The following is a 17,223-nucleotide window of genomic DNA, read 5'->3' as shown; positions in this document are numbered from 1 at the left end:
AAAGGCCGTCAGGAAGCTGTCTATGTCCTCCCCCTCCTTCCGCTGGGCCAGGAAGCACTTATCAAAGCTCCTTGCAGTCTGGGGTCCCCCCTCACTCACCGCAGCCGGGGCCCCACTGCTCCTCAGCCTGGCCAGCTCCAGTTCATGCTGTCTTTGTTTCTCCTTCTCCTGCTGCTCATGTTGACGTTCCCTCTCCTTCTCCTGACGCTCCCTCTCCTTCTCCTGACGCTCCCTCTCCTTCTCCTCCTGCTCATGTTGACGTTGTTTCTCCTTCTCCTCCTGCTCACGTTGACGTTGTTTCTCCTTCTCCTGACGCTCCCTCTCCTTCTCCTGACGCTCCCTCTCCTTCTCCTCCTGCTCATGTTGACGTTGTTTCTCCTCATGTTGACGTTGTTTTTCATGATCCTCCAGCTCCCTCATTTTCCTCTCCCTCTCCCATTCCAGCCGCATCCGCTCCAGGGACGGGGAGCTCCGCCGGGAGGATCCCCTGCTGGCTGCTGGGGTCAGGGTGCCCTCGGTATTCGCTGGGCTTCCCCCAACCCCTCCCCCAGGCATAGGTAGGAAGGGTCTCGGGGTGTCCTGGGCAGCAGTCTGACCCCTCCCAGCCTGGTCAGGCCCCAGGGCCCACGCTGCGTCCGCCGGGCGGCTTCCCTCAGGGACAGGGATCGGGTCATCCAAGCGATCCCTCTCCTCCAGCTGGGCAATCAGCTGTTCCTTGGTGGACCTCCCGATGCGCAGCCCCCTCTGCCTGCACAGCTCCACCAGGTCGCTCTTAAGGCGTTTAGCGTACATCTCCCTGCTGGCCACTCGCAGGCCGGGCAGCTTTCCACGGTTTCCAGGAAAAGCCCCTAGTGTGCCAGTCCTTCTTGAGGTCACCACCTCTTTGCCAGGGTCGAGCTGCAGACTCCTCCGCCCCTGGGACCGCTCGCTGCAATCCCCCGGGGGACCCTGTTACTGCAAAAGTTCTTCTCTCTGGTCACACACTCCCAGGGGTTAACCGCCCCCTGAAACCGTCTCTCTCTGAATCTTCAGCACACCTGGTCCCCGTCAATCCCCCTTCGTTTTACTGTTCCCCAGTCACTTACTGCAGGAAGCGCCGTTCACGGGGTGCAGTAGATCCCACCGCTGCCACCAGTTGTCACGGAGTGTGGGGGAGTCCAGGCCCTGCACCCCTCTTCCTGGGATTCACTGAGACTCTCAGCCAGCCAGTAAAACAGAAGGTTTATTGGACAACAGGAACACAGTCCAAAACAGAGCTTGTGGGTACACCCAGGACCCCTCAGTCAAGTCCTTCTGGGGGAGCAGGGAGCTTAGACCCCAGCCCTGGGGTTCCCTGTGTTCCTCCACCCAGCCCCAACCTGAAACTAAACCCACCGAGCAGGTTCCCTGCTGCAGCCTCCGTCCACATTCCTGGGCAGAGGTGTTACCTCCCCCTCCCCCTCCTGGCTCAGGTGACAGGCTCTCAGGTCTCCCGTCCCCAGGGCACATTCCCAGGCCAACACTCCCCCCTCCCTGCTGCGTCACATCGTCACACTTTCTATCCATGTTATAGTCCATTCATCCAGCCCATACTTCTTTAACTTGCTGGCAAGAATACTGTGAGAGACCGTATCAAAAGCTTTGCTAAAGTCAAGATATATCACGTCCACCGCTTTCCCCATATCCACACAGCCAGTTATCTCATCATAGAAGGCAATCAGGTTAGTCAGGCATGACTTGCCCTTTGTGAATCCATGTTGACTGTTCCTGATCACCTTCCTCTCCTCCCAGTGCTTCAAAATGGATTTCTTGAGGACCTGCTCCATGATTTTTCCAGGGACTGAGGTGAGGCTGACCAGTCTGTAGTTCCCTGGGTTCTCCTTCTTCCCTTGTTAAAAGATGTACACTATATCAGACTCTTTCCAATCGTGCTGGAACTCCCTCAATCACCATGAGTTTTCAGATATAACGGCCAAGGGCTCTGCAATCACATCAGCCAACTCCCTCAGCACCCTCGGATGCATTGCATCCAGCTCCATGGACTTGTGCATGTCTGGCTTTTCTAAATAGTCCTTAACCTGTTCTTTCACCACTGAGGGATGCTCGCCTCCTCCCCATACTGTGATGCCCAGTGCAGCAGTCTGGGAGCTGACCTTGTCTGTGAAGACTGAGGCAAAAAAAGCATTGAATACTTCAGCTTTTTCCACATCATCTGTCACTAGGTGGCCTCCCCGATCGAGTAAGGGTTCCACACTTTCCCTGAACTTCTTGTTGCTAACATACCTGTAGAAACCCTTCTTGTTACCCTTCACATCCCTTGCTAGCTGCAACTCCAATTGTGCTTTGGCCTTCCTGAATACACACCTGCATGCTTGAGCAATATTTTTATACTCCTTCCTAGTCATCTGTCCAAGTTTCCACTTCTTGTAAGCTTCCTTTTTGTGTTTAAGCTCACCAAAGATTTCTGTTAAGTCAAGTTGGTCGCCTGCCATATTTGCTATTCTTTCTGCACATCAGGATGGTTTGTTCCTGCTCTCTCAATAAGGCTTCTTTAAAATACAGCCAGCTCTCCTGGACTCCTTTCCCCCTCAGATTAGCCTCCCAGGGGATCCTGCCCATCAGTTCCCTGAGGGAGTCAAAGTCTGCTTTCCTGAAGTCCATGGTCCATATTCTGCTGCTCTCCTTTCTTCCTTTTGCCAGGATCCTGAACTCGACCATCTCGTGGTCACTGCTGCCCAGGTTGCCATCCACTTCTACTTCCCCTACCAATTCTTCCCTGTTTGTGAGCAGCAGGTTAAGAGGATCACGGCCCCTAGTTGGTTGTTCCAGCACTTGCACCAGGAAGTTGTCCCCAACATTGTGCGTAGAGATCTGTGGATGAAAAACGGTATCTGAGAGGTATTATATCTACAAAAACTTCCTGGATTGTCTGTGCACTGCTGTTTTGCTCTTCCAGCAGATGTCAGGATGATTGAAGTCTCCCATGAGAACCAGGGCCTGTGATCTGGAAACTTCTGTTAGTTGTCCAAAGAAAGCCTCGTCTACCTCATCCTCTGGTCTGGCGGTCTATAGCAGACGCCCACCATGACATCACCCTTGTTGTTCTCACCTCTAAACTTAACCCAAAGACTCTCAACAGGCTTTTCTCCAGTTTCATACTGGAGCTCTGAGCACTCATACTGCTCTTACATACAGTGCAACTCCCCCACCTTTTCTCCTCTGCCTGTCCTTCCTGAACAGTTTATACCCATCCATGACAGTGCTCCAGGCATGTGAGTTACCCCACCAAGACTCTGTTATTCCATTCACATCATAGTTCCTTGACTGTGCCAGGACTTCCAATTCTTCCTGCTTGTTTCCCAGGCTTCTTGCATTTGTGTACAGGCACCTAAGATAACTAGCCGATTGCGCTACTTTCTCAATAGGAATCAGGAGGCCTCCCCTGTTGCACCCTCGTCCTTATGTTTCCTCCTGGTATCCCACTACCCCACTTACCTCAGGGCTTAGGTCTCCATCCTCTGGCAAACCTAATTTAAAGCCCTCCTCACTAGGTTAGCAAGCCTGCCTGCAAAGATACTCTTCCCAGTCTTCGTTAGGTGGATCCCATCTCTCCCTAGCAATCCTTCTTCCTGGAACCACATCCCATGGTTGAAGAATCCAAAGCCCTCTCTCCGACACCATCTGCATAACCACGCATTTACTTCCACAATTCGATGATCCCTATCTGGGCCTTTTCCTTCAACAGGGAGGATAGATGAGAACACTACTTGCGCCTCAAACTCCTTTATCCTTCTTCCCAGAGCCACGTAGTCTGCAGTGACCCGCTCAAGGTCATTCTTGGCAGTATCATTGGTGCCAAAATGGAGAAGAAGGAAGAGGTACCAGTCCGAGGGCTTGATCAGTCTCGGCAGACACTCCATCACATCCTGAATTCTAGCGCCAGGCAAGCAGCACACGTCTCAAGTCTCCCAGTCTGGTCGGCAGATAGATGACTCCGTCCCCCTTAGGAGGGATTCCCAGACCACCACCACCCATCTCCTCCTCTTGGGAGTGGTGGTCATGGAACCCCCATTCCTAGGAGAATGCATCCCATGCCTTCTGGTCGATGGGGTCTCCTTCTGATCTCTTCCCTCAGATGACTCTTCCAAACCATTCTCCGCTATAGTACCTGTGCAGAGAGCCTGAAAACGGTTTCTTACCTCTATCTGCATTGGGGGTACATGGGTTTGCCTCTTTCTTCTTCTGGAGGTCACATGCTGCCAATTTTCTTCCCCGTTCTGCACTGCCCTCTTAGATTCTTCAGCATGCTGTGCCTGTAGTACCAAACACTGACTTCTATCCAGAACGTCTTCGTTTTCTCTGATGCAACACAGGGTTGATACTTAGGTCTCTAATCCTTTAACCTTCTCTTCCAGTATGGAGACCAACTTGCATTTTGTACAGATGAAATCGCTTCTGTCCTCTGGGAGAAAGACAAACAGGGCACATCCCGTGCATGTCACAACAGCTGATCGCTCACTATCCATATTGTCTTCCTTCTAAGAGCCTCTTCAGACGTTGTATTTACTGCTCACAGAAGCCTGAAAGGCAAAAAATCTGTGGGGGCGCCCCCCGCAGGCGAACTCCCAGGCAAAATCCCTCTGTTTCCTTCTCCTCTATTCGCAGCTCGCTCTGTTCGCAACTGGCTGCTTTTTTACAAGGCTGCTGGCTCAAAGCCTTCCCTCCAATCAACCACTCAAGGCCCACCTGTAACAAAGCACTCCCAATTCACACTTTTCAAATAAACAAACACACGGTCAAACAGTCCATGCAACGAGCACCAGTCAAACAAATAGTCACAGCAGATAGACACTCAGATATTCACCCCACCAGCTCACAACACAGCCCCCTAATGCAGCACTCACTGTAGCTCCTCACGGATGGTTCCCAGGTAAACTCCCTCTGTTTGCTTCTCCTCTGTTCGCAGCTCTCTTGGGTCGCAACTGGCTGCTTTTTTATAGGGCTGCTGGCTTGAAGCACTTGCCCCGGCTCAAAGCCTTTCTTATCATCTGCAAATTTTGCCACCCCACTGTTTACCCCTTTTTTCAGATCATTTATGAATCCTAGTACGGACCCCTGGAGGACACCACTATTTACCTCTCTCCATTCTGAAAACGGACCATTTATTCCTATCCGTTGTTTCCTATCCTTTAACCAGTTACTGATCCATGAGAAGACCTGCCCTCTTATCCCCTGACTGCTTACTTAAGAGCTTGCTTAAGAGCCTTTGGTGAGGAACCTTGTCAAAGGCTTTCTGAAAATCTAAGTACACTATATCCACTGGATCCCCCTTGTCCACATGCTTGTTGACCCCTTCAAAGAATTCTAATAGATTGGTGAGGCATAATTTCTCTTTACAAAAGCTATGTTGACTCTTCCCTAACAAATTATGTTCATCTGTGTCTGACAATTCTGTTCTTTATTATAGTTTCAACCAGTTTGCCCGGTACTGAAGTCAGGCCTGTAATTGCTGGGATCACCTCTGGAGCCCTTTTAAAAAATTGGTGTCACATTAGCTCTCCTCCAGTCATCTGGTACAGAAGCTGATTTAAATGATAGGTTACAAACTACATTTAGTAGTTCTGCAATTTCACATTTGAGTTCCTTCAGAACTCTTGGGTGAAAACCATCTGGTCCTGGTGACTTACTATTGTTTAATTTATCATTTTGTTCCAAAACCTCCTCTAATGATACCTCAATCTGGGACAGTTCCTCAGATTTGTCACCTAAAAAGAATGGCTCATGTTTAAAATCTCCCTCATATCCTCAGCCTGGAAGACCAATGCAAAGAATTAATTTAGTTTCTCTGCAATGGCCTTGTCATCCTTGAGTGCTCCGTTAGCATCTCGATTGTCCAATGGCCCCACTGGTTGCTTAGCAGCTTCCTGCTTCCGACGTACTTAAAAAATTTTTTTGCTATTACTTTTTGAGTCTTTGGGTAGTTGTTCTTCAAATTATTTTTTGGCCGTCCTAATGATATTTTTACACTTCATTTGGCAGAGTTTATGCTCCTTTCTATTTACCTCACTAGGATTTGACTTGCACTTTTTAAAAGATGCCTTTTTATCTCTCACTGCTTCTTTTACATGGCTGTTAAGCCACGGTGGCTCTTTTTTTAGTTCTTTTACTGTGTTTTTTAATTTGGGGTATACATTTAAGTTGGGCCTCTATTATGGTGTCTTTGAAAAGTGTCCATGCAGCTTGTAGGGATTTCACTCCAGTCACTGTACCTTTAAACTTCTGTTTAACTAACTGCCTCATTTTTGCATAGTTCCCCTTTCTGAAATTAAATACCACAGTGTTCGGTTGCTGAGGTGTTCTTCCCACCACAGGAATGTTAAATGTTATTATATTTTGGTCACTATTAGCAAGCGATTCAGTTATATTCACCTCTTGGACCAGATCCTGTGCTCCACTTAGGACTAAATCAAGAATTGTCTCTCCCCTTGTGGGTTCCAGAACTAGCTGCTCCAAGAAGCAGTCATTTAAGATGTCAAGAAACTTTATCTCTGTATCCCGTCCTGAGGTGACAGGTACCCAGTCAATACAGGGATAGTTGAAATCCCCCATTATTATTGAGGTTTTTTTTTTTTAATAGCCTCTTTAATCTCTCTGAGCATTTCACAATCACTATCATCATCCTGGTCAGGTGGTCAGTAATATATCCCTACTGCTATATTCTTATTATTCAAGCATGGAATTTCCATCCATAGAGATTCTATGGTACAGTTTGGTTCATTTAAGATTTTTACTTCATTTAATTCTACGTTTTCTTTCACATATAGTGCCACTCCCCCACCAGCACAACCTGTTCTGTCCTTCTGATATATTTTGTACCCTGGTATTACTGTGTCCCATTGAAAAGAATGAGGAGTACTTGTGGCACCTTAGAGACTGTATTTTCCACTTCATCAGATGCATGCAGTGGAAAATACAGTAGGAAGATATATATATACAGAGAACATGAAAAAATGGGTGTTGCCATACCAACTCTAACAAGACTAATCAATTAAGGTGGGCTATTATCAGCAGGAGAAAAAAAACTTTTGTAGTGATAATCAGGATGGCCCATTTCAAACAGTTGACAAGAAGGTGTGAGTAACATGCCAGCAGTGCTCCTCTGCCATGTACATTGGCCAAACTGGACAGTCTCTACTGTAACAGGGTCGGGCCAGATGGCTACAGGAGAGTGATAGAAGGCAGATATATTAGCCCCAGGTTAAGTAGGTCCCTTTTCCCTGGGTAGGGTAACAGGGAAGGTTCCAGAACAATCAGGAACTTTCTGGAAACAATTAAGGCAGACAGGCTGATTAGAACACCTGCAGCCAATCAAGAAGCTGCTAGAATCAATTAAGGCAGGCTAATCAGGGCACCTGGGTTCAAAAAGGAGCTCACTTCAGTTTGTGGTGCACGTGTGAGGAGCTGGGAGCAAGAGGCACTAGAAGCTGAGAGTGAGAACGCGGACTGTTGGAGGACTGAGGAGTACAAGCATTATCAGACACCAGGAGAAAGGTCCCATGGTGAGGATAAAGAAGGTTTTGGGAGGAGGCCATGGGGAAGTAGCCCAGGGAGTTGTAGCTGTTGCACAGCTGTTCCAGGAGGCACTCTAGACAGCTGCATTCCATAGGGCTCTGGGCTGGAACCCGGAGTAGAGGGCAGGCCTGGGTTTCCCCCAAACCTCCCAACTCCTGATCCAACACAGGAGGAGTTGACCTGGACTGTGGGTTCACAAAAACGGCCAAACTGAGGGCTGCTGTGAATCTCCGAGGTGAGCAAATCCGCCAATAAGCGCAAGACCCACCAAGGTAGAGGAGGAACTTTGTCACAACACACAAAAGAATAAATGGACACAAATCAGATGTCAAGAATTATAACATTCAAAAACCAGTCGGAGAACACTTCAGCCTCTCTGGACACTCAACTACAGACCTAAAAGTCACAATTCTTCAACAAAAAAACAGACTCCAACGAGAAACTGCAGAACTGGAATTAATTTGCAAACTGGACACCATTAAATTAGGCTTGAATAAAGACTGGAAGTGGATGAGCCATTACACAAACTAAAAACTATTTCCCCACGCTAATTTCCCCCCTACTGTTACTCACACCTTCTTGTCAACTATTTGAAATGGGCCATCCTGATTAGCACTACAAAAGTTTTTTTTCTCCTGCTGATAATAGCCCACCTTAATTGATTAGTCTTGTTAGATTTGGTATGGCATTTTTTCATGTTCTCTGTATATATATATATATTCCTACTGTAATTTCCACTGCATGCATCTAATGAAGTGGGTTTTAGCCCATGAAAGCTTATGCCCAAATAAATTTGTTAGTCTCTAAGGTGCCACAAGTACTCCTCGCTCTTTTTGCTGATACAGACTAACACGGCTACCACTCTGAAACCTGTGTCCCATTGATTATCCTCATTCCACCAAGTTTCTGTGATGCCTATTATATCTATATCTTAATTTAATACAAGGCACTCTAGTTCACCCATCTTATTATTTAGACTCCTAGCATTTTGACAGGTTTCAGAGTAACAGCCGTGTTAGTCTGTATTCGCAAAAAGAAAAGGAGGACTTAGAGACTAACCAATTTATCTGAGCATAAGCTTTCATGAGCTACAGCTCACTTCATCGGATGCATACTGTGGAAAATACTCCTAGCATTGGTATATAAGCACTTAAAAATTTGTCACTTTTTAGCTGTCTGCCATTATGTGATGTAATTGAATGGGACTTTTTCTCATTTGACTGTTTCTTATCAGATCCTGCCTTTATTTTATCATCTTCCATCCTCTCCTCCTTACAAGGACATAAAGAATCTCCATTAATAGATCTTCCCCTAAGGGATGTCTCTGTCTGAACCATGTGCTCCTCCACACCTGTTGACTTTCCCCCAGCCCTTAGTTTAAAAACTTAGCTGGCTCCATGAACTGGACATCAATTTCTGAGTGGGCGTGTCCAGCTCTGTCTGTCTCGGGTTCTTCACAAGGAGAGAAAGAGGTGCAATGGATGGTGTCCACTGCCTCCTCAATGCAGTTGCTGGTGCCGGTGTCTTCCCAGCTCCACCTGTGGGGCACAGAGGGCAGCTCTCCCTCCTGGGGGAGGAGAAGCTCAAGGCAAATTGTGGGGAGCAGAATTGCAGTTTTCAAAGTCTCTCCCACCTCAGGGAGGTAGACTGGGCCCTGGAGAAAGTCAGAAAAGTTCCCAGCTCCTAACAGCCCCCTGCCGTACCGTGGGATGGTCAGCCCTGAACCCGCACCACTGGTCCTGATGAGCAGAAAGAAAAAGGTTTGCTCCTGTAGTGTACTCCAAGACTCGACTAACACGGCTGCTACTCTGAAACCTATCAAATTATCAGGGGCTCATTTAATGGGCCTTCTGACTATTACCCTGAAATCACAAGGGAGCAGTCCACTGGGGCTAAGCACACACAGAATCAGCTCACGTTCCCTGCCATGGCATTGCAGTTACACACACACAGACCTGAACAATGCTGCTCTGTGCCTCTGGGAGCCCACACGTCTGGGAAGCGCCGGGGAAGCACTTTACAGTGCCAGCATGTTCCAGCTCTCCTGCTTGTCAATGCCAAAGGGCCATGTCTCCTTGATGCCAAAACATCTTGTGTCCTATGCAGGTGATTTTAATCCAATTACATCTCAAATCATTGGCTGAGACAGCTCCTTTGGAGAAACAAGCCTGCAGCTTGCTGTTGAAATACCCTTTGAAGTAGTACAGTGGAGCTTAGTTTGCAGAGGGATGAGGGCTTGGCTCCTCCAAAGCCTTCAGCGGTGATCCCCCAGCACTGAAGGGGGGTGTTGTTTAGATTGTCCGGATGATATTGGGTACAGAGATGCAGATCAGATTTTTAGCTCTGGCATTGTTTTAGGCTAGGGTTTAGGGTCAAAGCCAAATCAGGATTAGGACTTGTGTCTGGATTTGACTCAGTGAAATCTCAAAAACTGATCCCATAATATTTTGGCCCAAAACATGTAAAACTGTCTGACCTAGTGAGACTTGAGCCATCTTGAGTGGGGCAGCTCACACAAGACCAGCTGTTCTCATAAAATTTCAGCTGGGTGGGAATTTGAACTAGAAGAATCCAACCCCATCTGAAACACAGAGGGGACTCGATTGGAGGTGCCAGTTCGGGTCCATGTCTGGGTGAATCCTGGCTCCACTGACATCAATGGCAAAAATTCCTATGGGGCCAGGATTCCCGCTCTGTTTTTTACAGCAAGTCCATTACAGCAGAGAAAATCTGGAATGGGTGAAACATTCTGTGCTGTGCTCTGGTGCCCAGTGTGGGGCAGCCAGCACTCACAGAGTTACCCAGAGGATAGGACATGGTGACGAGGGCACTCCAAACTCTCCTGGGGTCCATGTGCCCTTGTCCGCCCACCCAGGCGTGCTGGAACAACGTGTATAGTGGGAGTGCTGAGAGCCATTGAACCAAACGGTAAAACCTGTATATCATGGAAACTACTTCAAGCCAGGGGGTGTGGCAGTTCCAGCATATATGCACCCACCTACGTCCTCTCCTCCCAGTGTAGCCTGTGCCCCTCTCAGACGCTTCCTTGAGGAAAATGTCTCTTTCTGTCTGTTGGCCCTGGTTCATTCCAGTTCCCACAGGAAGGGAAGGCATGAGACAACCCTGCAAAGTGAACTTCCATCACAACCCATTTCCTCTGGGTTTCAGTGAATTTCCTCCATCACCTCAAAACACTTCCCCACTTTTCCTCATGCGTATTAAAGTACTAAATCCAACACAAGAAAGCACCTACCGCTCCTATGCCAAAGGGTTTGACTCCTGGACTCCACTGTAGAAACTCCCTTTTAATGTTTCCACCTCCTGATGGGGAGCCACCCCTTCCAAACTAACATTTGCTTAGGCCAGTAAGATTACTGGGCTGGTGAATTACATGCAATGAATGCGCTCATTCTCTATGGTAAGACAGGTATTGATCATTCTAGCAATACAGCCACACAATGGACAATAGATAGCTTTCTGTGTATGGTGCAGCTAAGACCTGCACTGGCTTGGCTAACCAGACCTGGATGTGACAGAGAGCCAAATGCAGCACTTGGTCACACCCGTACAAGCTCCTTGTACAGCTTACTGGGGCTGCACAAGGGTGAGAGAGGGCTGCATTCAGCTACAGGACTAAGGTCAAAATGCTGCTCTCCGGTCCACACTGTGGATCTCTTACCCATGCCGCAGAACAGAGGGGAGAATTTTGTTCCAAGGCAAGTTAAGAGGTTCTACCTACTCAGTCATGTTTCCCTGGACAGAAGATGCCATGTAGGACTCATACTGCCTGGCTGGACTCATTGGGCCTGATTTTCCACACTGGTGGAACTCCGTTAATTAGAGCAGTTACTCCTGATTTGCACCTGCAGAAGTGAAACAGGAATGATGATAACAGTGATTCTTCTTGCACTGTGAATGAGAGTTTGGCCTCAACACCCTAGGAAAAATATTAACTACAAACAGTCTGTCAAGTAGCTGTGTGTGAATGCCAACGTGTCATTGCACAACTCAGCACAACATCAGGGCCCTGGAAGCGTGCCGAATGTCTTCCATGCTTAGAAAGGTCGCAACTAGCAGTGAGTTCACACAGGCAAATACACACAGGGGCACAGCCAATCATGATTTGGGAAACTACTGATGGTCACCTGCTAGCCACAGGTGCCTGTCTCCCCTTAGACCATATGAATCATTCAGCATTATGCAGCTGCCTTTTAAACCAGGAAAAATAGCAGCTTCTGTATAGGCCATGAACATATCTCTCCCCATCCTAGTGAAACCATTGAGCTCTCACCTATGCAAAGGTAGGAAGGAGTGTGGCTACAGTGCACGTCAGATATGCGCTTTAGATTCAAGTGTAAAGTCAGGTTTCTACTAGTAAACCAAATAGAGAGCTCGAGTTCTGGATCAGCCCAGCTGGGGAGCAAAAGAAGCAGTCTGGAAAAACACCATACCTGTTTCTATGGATGAGACCTCCAATGCCATGAAGTTCAGCAGAATCAGCCACTTTGATAGCATATGCAAGTGTCCCCTCATCTTTGTGTTTTCTTTTTCAGGAGCCCCAAATCCCAAGCTACAGAGAGATGTGAGGAAGTACTGGCTAGGCCAGCAGCAGCTGGTAGACTGAGGAGTGTGGTGACCTTCTAGCTTTCAGTGAGCAAATCAAGCTGGAGGTTGCTGTGACATGGGAACAAAGGGAAGCAGCTGATCTGCTCATAGTGAAAGGCAGCAGCCCCGGTTGTTGATTAAAAGGCAGAGGACTTTTCTCTTTCTTGTCTGGGCACAATGACTCCTAGAGCTTTACTTTTGTCCTTGCTTCACTCCGCTTTTTACGGTCAGGATTTGTGTTGGTTGGGTAGCCATGGCAACTATGGGAATTTGATGGAGCAGCAGAAGAGCCAGGGGGAACAATAAAACATGCTGCTCCAGGAACCTCCAATCCATTACGAGACTAAAAGGCATCTATGTGGTGACAGCAAACCAACATGGACAATATCTAGCCAGTGAGGATGAGGCATGGATGTGCCAGAGCATTAACAAGACAGGTACTGGGAGATCCAGGCTGAAAACGATGGGCTCGGGACTGATTTAGAACTGATGGAAACTGCTGAGGCCCTGATTCCATGAGGTGTTTGAGCACTCCCATCGAACCATGGAGCTACACAGACCGTTCAAGGGAGGCACATGCTGAAGCACCTGGCTGAATCCAGGCCATAAAGAGCAAAATCATAGAACAGGCCCAGGCAGCTTTAACCTTGCAAGGGAGGTGGGAGAAGGTACCCATTTAAGGAAGGGTATCAGGTCGCCAATGTTTTTCAGAAGACCCAACTGGACAAAACAAAATCATCTTCATTTTCTTCCTTCAAAACTTTATTGTCCTGGTCCCATTTCCCAGATTCTACGGCTTGGGCCCACTTCCCCCTTGCCTTTCATCTCTCTCCCCGTGCAGGTTGCTCAGCCCATGGGACTTGCTTATGGCACTCACAGAACTACTGCTGGAGGCTGAGATCTGCAGAGCGGTGCAGGAGGTTTAATGCTAATGGAAACTGGGTGTCCAAATCCCCTTGATGGCTTTGAAATTCCCATCTGTAGAGTATGTGTGTGTGTGTTTGTAAAAATCCTTTCTTGATTTATTGTGGCACCATCGGCATAAAGCTTTAGCTCTCCCATGATAGGCCACGGGTTCTGCAGTGCTAGTATGAGGGCAGGAACTCCACCCACTCCCACTACACCCACTAGGATTATTCTGGAAAATCTGGGGGCTTCCCAATCTGGTAAAGGCTGAATTTATATGCCACAAGTTCCTCCAAATGGTGATTTGCTAGAAATTAGAGAACATGGTTAGCCCAAGAAGAACTAACAACAACTACTCCCAATGTCATAATCACTTAATGCTTTATCATAGAATCATAAAATCTCAGGGTTGGAAGGGACCTCAGGAGGTCATCTAGTCCAACCCCCTGCTCAAAGCAGGACCAAGCCCCAACTAAATCATCCCAGCCACAGCTTTGTCAAGCCTGACCTTAAAAATATCTAAGGAAGGAGATTCCACCACCTCCCTAGGTAACGCATTCCAGTGTTTCACCACCCTCCTAATGAAAAAGTTTTTCCTAATATCCAACCTAAACCTCCCCCACTGCAACTTGAGACCATTACTCCTTGTTCTGTCATCTGCTACCACTGAGAACAGTCTAGATCCATCCTCTTTGGAACCCCCTTTCAGGTAGTTGAAAGCAGCTATCAAATCCCCCTCATTCTACTCTTCCGCAGACTAAACAATCCCAGTTCCCTCAGCCTCTCCTCATAAGTCATGTGTTCCAGTCCCCTAATCATTTTTGTTGCTCTCCACTGGACACTTTCCAATTTTTCCACATCCTTCTTGTAGTGTGGGGCCCAAAACTGGACACAGTACTCCAGATGAGGCCTCACCAATGTCGAATAGAGGGGAACGATCACGTCCCTCGATCTGCTGGTAATGTCCCTACTTATATGTCCCAAAATGCCATTGGCCTTCTTGGCAACAAGGGCACACTGTTGACTCATATCCAGCTTCTAGTCCACTGTAACCCCTAGGTCCTTTTTTGCAGAACTGCTGCCGAGCCATTCGGTCCCTAGTCTGTAGCGGTGCATGGGATTCTTCCGTCCGAAGTGCAGGACTCTGCACTTGTCCTTGTTGAACCTCATCAGATTTCTTTTGGCCCAATCCTCCAATTTGTCTAGGGCCCTCTGTATCCTATCCCTACCCTCCAGCGTATCTACCTCTCCTCTCAGTTTAGTGTCATCTGCAAACTTGCTGAGGATGCAATCCACACCATCCTCCAGATCATTTATGAAGATATTGAACAAAACCAGCCAGAGGACCGACCCTTGGGGCACTCCACTTCATACCGGCTGCCAACTAGACATGGAGCCATTGATCACTACCCGTTGAGCCTGACAATCTAGCCAACTTTCTATCCACCTTATAGTCCATTCATCCAGCCCATACTTCTTTAACTTGCTGGCAAGAATACCGTGGGACACCGTGTCAAAAGCTTTGCTAAAGTCAAGGAACAACATGTCCACTGCTTTCCCCTCATCCACAGAGCCAGTTATCTCACCACAGAAGGCAATTAGATTAGTCAGGCATGACTTGCCCTTGGTGAATCCATGCTGACTGTTCTTGATCACTTTCCTCTTCTCTAAGTGCTTCAGAATTGATTCCTTGAGGACCTGCTCCATGATTTTTCCAGGGACTGACGTGAGGCTGACTGGCCTGTAGTTCCCAGTATCCTCCTTCTTCCCTTTTTTAAAGATGGGCACTACATTAGCCTTTTTCCAGTCGTCCGGAACTTCTCCCGATCACCATGAGTTTTCAAAGATAATGGCCAATGGCTCTGCAATCACATCCGCCAACTCCTTTAGCACTCTCAGATGCAGCGCATCCGGCCCCATGGACTTGTGCTTGTCCAGCTTTTCTAAATAGTCCTGAACCACTTCTTTCACCACAGAGGGCTGGTCACCTCCTCCCCATGCTGTGCTGCCCAGTGCAGCAGTCTGGGAGCTGACCTTGTTCGTGAAGACAGAGGCAAAAAAAGCATTGAGTACATTAGCTTCTTCCACATCCTCTGTCACTAGATTGCCTCCCTCATTCAGTCAGGGGCCCACACTTTCCTTGACTTTCTTCTTGTGGCTAACATACCTGAAGAAACCCTTCTTGTTACTCTTAACATCTCTTGCTAGCTGCAACTCCAGGTGTGATTTGGCCTTCCTGATTTCACTCCTGCATCCCCAAGCAATATTTTTGTACTCTTCCCTGGTCATTTGTCCAATCTTCCACTTCTTGTAAGCTTCTTTTTTGTGTTTAAGATCAGCAAGGATTTCACTGTTAAGCCAAGCTGGTCGCCTGCCATATTTACTATTCTTTCTACACATCGGGATGATTTGTCCCTGTAACCTCAATAAGGATTCTTTAAAATACAGCCAGCTCTCCTGGACTCCTTTCCCCCTCATGTTATTCTCCCAGGGGATCCTGCCCATCAGTTCTCTGAGGGAGTCAAAGTCTGCTTTTCTGAAGTCCAGGGTCCGTATTCTGCTGCTCTCCTTTCTTCCCTGTGTTAGGATCCTGAACTCAACCATCTCATGGTCACTGCCTCCCATCCACTTTTGCTTCCCCTACTAATTCTTCCCGGTTTGTGGGCAGCAGGTCAAGAAGAGCTCTGCCCCTAGTTGGTTCCTCCAGCACTTGCACCAGGAAATTGTCCCCTACGCTTTCCAAAAACTTCCTGGATTGTCTGTGCACTGCTGTATTGCTCTCCCAGCAGATATCGGGGTGATTGAAGTCTCCCATGAGAACCAGGGCCTGCGATCTAGTAACTTCCGTGAGTTGCCGGAAGAAAGCCTCGTCCACCTCATCCCCCTGGTCCAGTGGTCTATAGCAGACTCCCACCACGACATCACCCTTGTTGCTCACACTTCTAAACTTAATGCAGAGACTCTCAGGTTTATCCCCCTTTACCGCGTTTATTCCTGTTCTTGATATCCAATCAAGACTTGTCACAACTTGATTTCCACGGTGCACCTAAGATGTGTGGCCAGCTAGTGTAAGAGAGAATACTTTTCAAACACAAACAGTCCAGAAAAAGAATAACTGTGAAATGCTCAGGGAGATTAGAGAGGCTATAAAAACAAAAACCTCAATAATAAAGGGGAATTTCAACTATCCCCATACTGACTGGGTACATGTCACCTCAGGATGGGATAGAGATAAAGTTTCTTGACACCTTAAATGATTGCTTCTTGGAGCAGCTAGAACCCACAAGAGGAGAGGCAGTTCTTGATTTAGTTCTAAGTGGAGCACAGGATCTGGTCCAAGAGATGAACACACCTGGACCTCTTGGTAACAGTGACCATAACATAACTAAATTTAACATCTCTGTGGCAGGGAAAACACCACAGCAGCCCAACACTGTAGCAATTAATTACAGAAAGGGGAACTACACAAAAATGAGGAAGTTAGTGAAACAGAAATTAAAAGGTACAGTGCCAAAAGTAAAATCCCTGCAAGCTGCATGGAAACTTTTTAAAGACACCATAACAGAGGCTCAACTTAAATGTACACCCCAAATTAAAAGCATAGTAAGAGAACCAAAACAGTTCCATCGTGGCTAAACAACAAAGTAAAAGAAGCAGTGAGGACCAAAAAAGCATCCTTTAAAAAGTGGATGTCAAATCCTAGTGAGGAAAATAGGAAGGAGCATAAACTCTGCCAAATGAAGTGTAAAAATATCATTAGGACAGCCAAAAAATAATTTGAAGAACAACTAGCCAAAGACTCAAAAAGTAATAGCAAATTTTTTTTTAAGTACATCGGAAGCAGGAAGCTGCTAAACAACCAGTGGGGCCATTGGACGATCGAGATGCTAATGGAGCACTCAAGGATGACAAGGCCATTGCAGAGAAACTAAATTAATTCTTTGCATCGGTCTTCCCGGCTGAGGATGTGAGGGAGATTTTAAACCTGAGCCATTCTTTTTAGGTGACAAATCTGAGGAACTGTTCCAGATGGAGGTATCATTAGAGGTTTTGGAACAAAATGATAAATTAAACAATAGTAAGTCGCCAGGACCAGATGGTATTCACCCAAGAGTTCTGAAGGAACTCAAATGTGAAATTGCAGAACTACTAACTGTAGTT

At 47.3% G+C, this 17,223-nt stretch overlaps 1 protein-coding gene across 1 annotated transcript in view; it reads right to left on the bottom strand.

Moving 5' to 3' along the window:
• Positions 1 to 13,507, bottom strand: part of LDLRAD2 (low density lipoprotein receptor class A domain containing 2) — a 39,399-nt gene extending 25,892 nt beyond the window's left edge. Inside the window, exon 1 of the mRNA XM_043531854.1 lies at positions 12,003 to 13,507. Coding sequence (XP_043387789.1) covers positions 12,003 to 12,084 — 82 coding nt within the window. The 5' untranslated portion in view covers positions 12,085 to 13,507. The remainder of the gene's footprint in view (positions 1 to 12,002) is intronic.
• Positions 13,508 to 17,223: the final 3,716 nt, after the last annotated feature.

This window comes from Chelonia mydas, chromosome 18 (assembly GCF_015237465.2).
Source record: "Chelonia mydas isolate rCheMyd1 chromosome 18, rCheMyd1.pri.v2, whole genome shotgun sequence".
Classification (NCBI taxonomy): domain Eukaryota; kingdom Metazoa; phylum Chordata; order Testudines; family Cheloniidae; genus Chelonia; species Chelonia mydas.
The sequence above is the reverse complement of the archived record's forward strand: the minus strand, read 5'-3'. Positions and strand labels throughout refer to the sequence as shown.